The sequence below is a fragment of the Haliaeetus leucocephalus genome, unplaced genomic scaffold (genome assembly GCF_000737465.1).
Source record: "Haliaeetus leucocephalus isolate CR32 unplaced genomic scaffold, Haliaeetus_leucocephalus-4.0 Scaffold214, whole genome shotgun sequence".
NCBI lineage: Eukaryota > Metazoa > Chordata > Aves > Accipitriformes > Accipitridae > Haliaeetus > Haliaeetus leucocephalus.
This window is the reverse complement of record NW_010972650.1, coordinates 785,315-787,279: the sequence shown is the minus strand read 5'-3', so window position 1 is coordinate 787,279 and position 1,965 is coordinate 785,315. Positions and strand designations below refer to the sequence as shown.

At 65.4% G+C, this 1,965-nt stretch overlaps 2 protein-coding genes across 2 annotated transcripts in view; one reads left to right on the top strand and one right to left on the bottom strand.

Moving 5' to 3' along the window:
- The window catches only part of FKBP11 (FK506 binding protein 11, 19 kDa), a 1,258-nt gene extending 298 nt beyond the window's left edge, over positions 1 to 960 (top strand). The window contains exons 2-5 of the mRNA XM_010566574.1: positions 244 to 331; positions 437 to 470; positions 590 to 660; positions 743 to 960. Coding sequence (XP_010564876.1) covers positions 244 to 331; positions 437 to 470; positions 590 to 660; positions 743 to 960 — 411 coding nt within the window. The remainder of the gene's footprint in view (positions 1 to 243; positions 332 to 436; positions 471 to 589; positions 661 to 742) is intronic.
- Positions 961 to 1,283: 323 nt separating this feature from the next.
- The window catches only part of CCDC65 (coiled-coil domain containing 65), a 2,252-nt gene continuing 1,570 nt past the window's right edge, over positions 1,284 to 1,965 (bottom strand). Inside the window, exons 2-3 of the mRNA XM_010566573.1 lie at positions 1,760 to 1,912; positions 1,284 to 1,625 (exon numbers count right to left, since the gene is read on the bottom strand). Coding sequence (XP_010564875.1) covers positions 1,284 to 1,625; positions 1,760 to 1,912 — 495 coding nt within the window. The remainder of the gene's footprint in view (positions 1,626 to 1,759; positions 1,913 to 1,965) is intronic.

Here is a 1,965-nt window from a genome sequence, read left to right as displayed (position 1 = left end):
GTGGGCATGGGAATGGCACTAGGACAGGCATGGGGACAGCCCTGGGATGGGCCCTGGGTGGTACCTGGACTGGCATAAGAGTGGCACTGGGATCAGCACAGGGATGGCACTGGTCGGAGGGGGGGTGGGCAATGGGATCAGCACCAGCGTGGCAGTGGGACAACACTGGGACCCACATGGGGACAGCCCCAGGGCAGAGCCACCGCCGCATCCCCAGGGGTAGCCGTGCCCGTGTCCCCGCAGGGCAGCCTGGAAGATGGCCGGATCATCGACACCTCGCTGAGCCGGGACCCGCTCCAGGTGGAGCTGGGCAAGCGCCAAGTCATCCCCGGTGAGTGGGGAGCCGGGGGGGTTTAACCGGGATCCGTCCAGGCCGAGTGGGCTGTGGGATGCCCCCAGCTAGCCCCACTCACCCCTCTCCCCCCTCTCCTCGCAGGCCTGGAGCAGAGTTTGCTGGACATGTGTGTGGGGTAAGCCAGGCGGTGGGGTGAGGGGGTGGGCAGCGGGCCCCCCCTCAGCATCCCCACCACGGTTTGGTGTGGGTTTGGCCCCACGGGGCACCGGCACTGACAGTCTCTCGCCGTGGCAGGGAGAAGCGGAGAGCTATCATTCCCCCTCACCTGGCCTATGGCAAGCGGGGCTCCCCTCCCACCATCCCAGGTGAGCGCAACCCTCAGGGTCCCCATGGGGTCCCCACCAGCCCCCTGCAGCCCCCACTCAGGCTCTGCCTCCCCCCCACCAGGCGATGCGGTGCTGCGGTTCGAGGTGGAGCTGGTCGGTTTGTCCCGGGCCAGTTACTGGCAGAAGGTGGTGAATGAGGTGCTGCCGCTGCTGTGCCTGGGGCTGGTGCCGGCGCTGCTGGGGCTCATCGGGTACCACCTCTACCGCAAGGCCAGCAGCCCCAAGCTCTCCAAAAAGAAGCTGAAGGAGGAGAAGAGGAACAAAGCCAAAAAGAAATAAAGCCTTTCCCTCGGCAACCATCACTGCTCCATGTTTGCTCTGTCCAGCTCCAGGGGTGGTGGGGGAGAGGACAGCAGCAGGAAGGGGCTGTGTACCCCCCAAGCTTTCTGTCCACTCCTGGTGGGGCCGAGGAGCTGTCAGACCTGAGCAGGAGGTGACAGACCCTTGCCTGCCCTGACAAAGCTCAGTGGGTCCCAGAAATAAGACGCTGGAGCACGTTTTTGGGCACATTTTAGCTCTTTTATGGCAACTCTGCGCAGTCACTGTCCTTGTGGTGTCCCCAGGTGCCAGGCAGGGTGCCCTCATCTGCAAGGAGGGGATTCTCAGCTGGTGCCTGTGGAGCCATGGATGGGGTCTGGGTGGGCGTCCCCTTCCGAGAGGCTGTCAGGGTGTTTGGTGCCCTGATGACCTTGTGCATGGCCCCCCTCAGCACGGCGCAAGTCCGCGGGGATGCAGTTCTTGCGCTCGATGGTGAGGACCGCATTGGGCTCACTCAGCACCTCCCGGCTGACGGAGATCCCTGCCAGGTACTGCCTGAGCAGCTCCCGCAGGTGCTGGTTCCTCTGGCTCAGGGCTGCCCGCTCCCGCTCCAGCGCCTGCTCTTCCAGCTTCACCTTGTTGAACCGCTGCCAGAAGCGCTCCAGCCCCACGTAGTCCTGCATGGCCTGGGCAAGAGAGGCAGGGAGGAGGGTAGGGGGTCCCCAGCCTGCCCACGCACCAGCCGGGATGTCCCAAGGCTGGATCCTGACCCTCGCCCCCCACTGTGGCAGCGTCTGGGACCCCGGTGCTGCCTCCTTACCTGGGCCAGGGGCTCCGTGGGTGTCTCCTCAAGGACTTGCTGAGCTTCTCGCTGATCCCCCTCTGCCAGCGAGGAAGGGTAGAAAGGCAGCACCTTTTCCTCCTCCGTCTCCAGCCTGCGGCACATCTCGGCCAGCCGCAGGATGCGCTGGGCCTGGGAAGGGGGGGTGCAAGTGAGGGCAGGGTGGGAGGGCACGGCAGCACCCC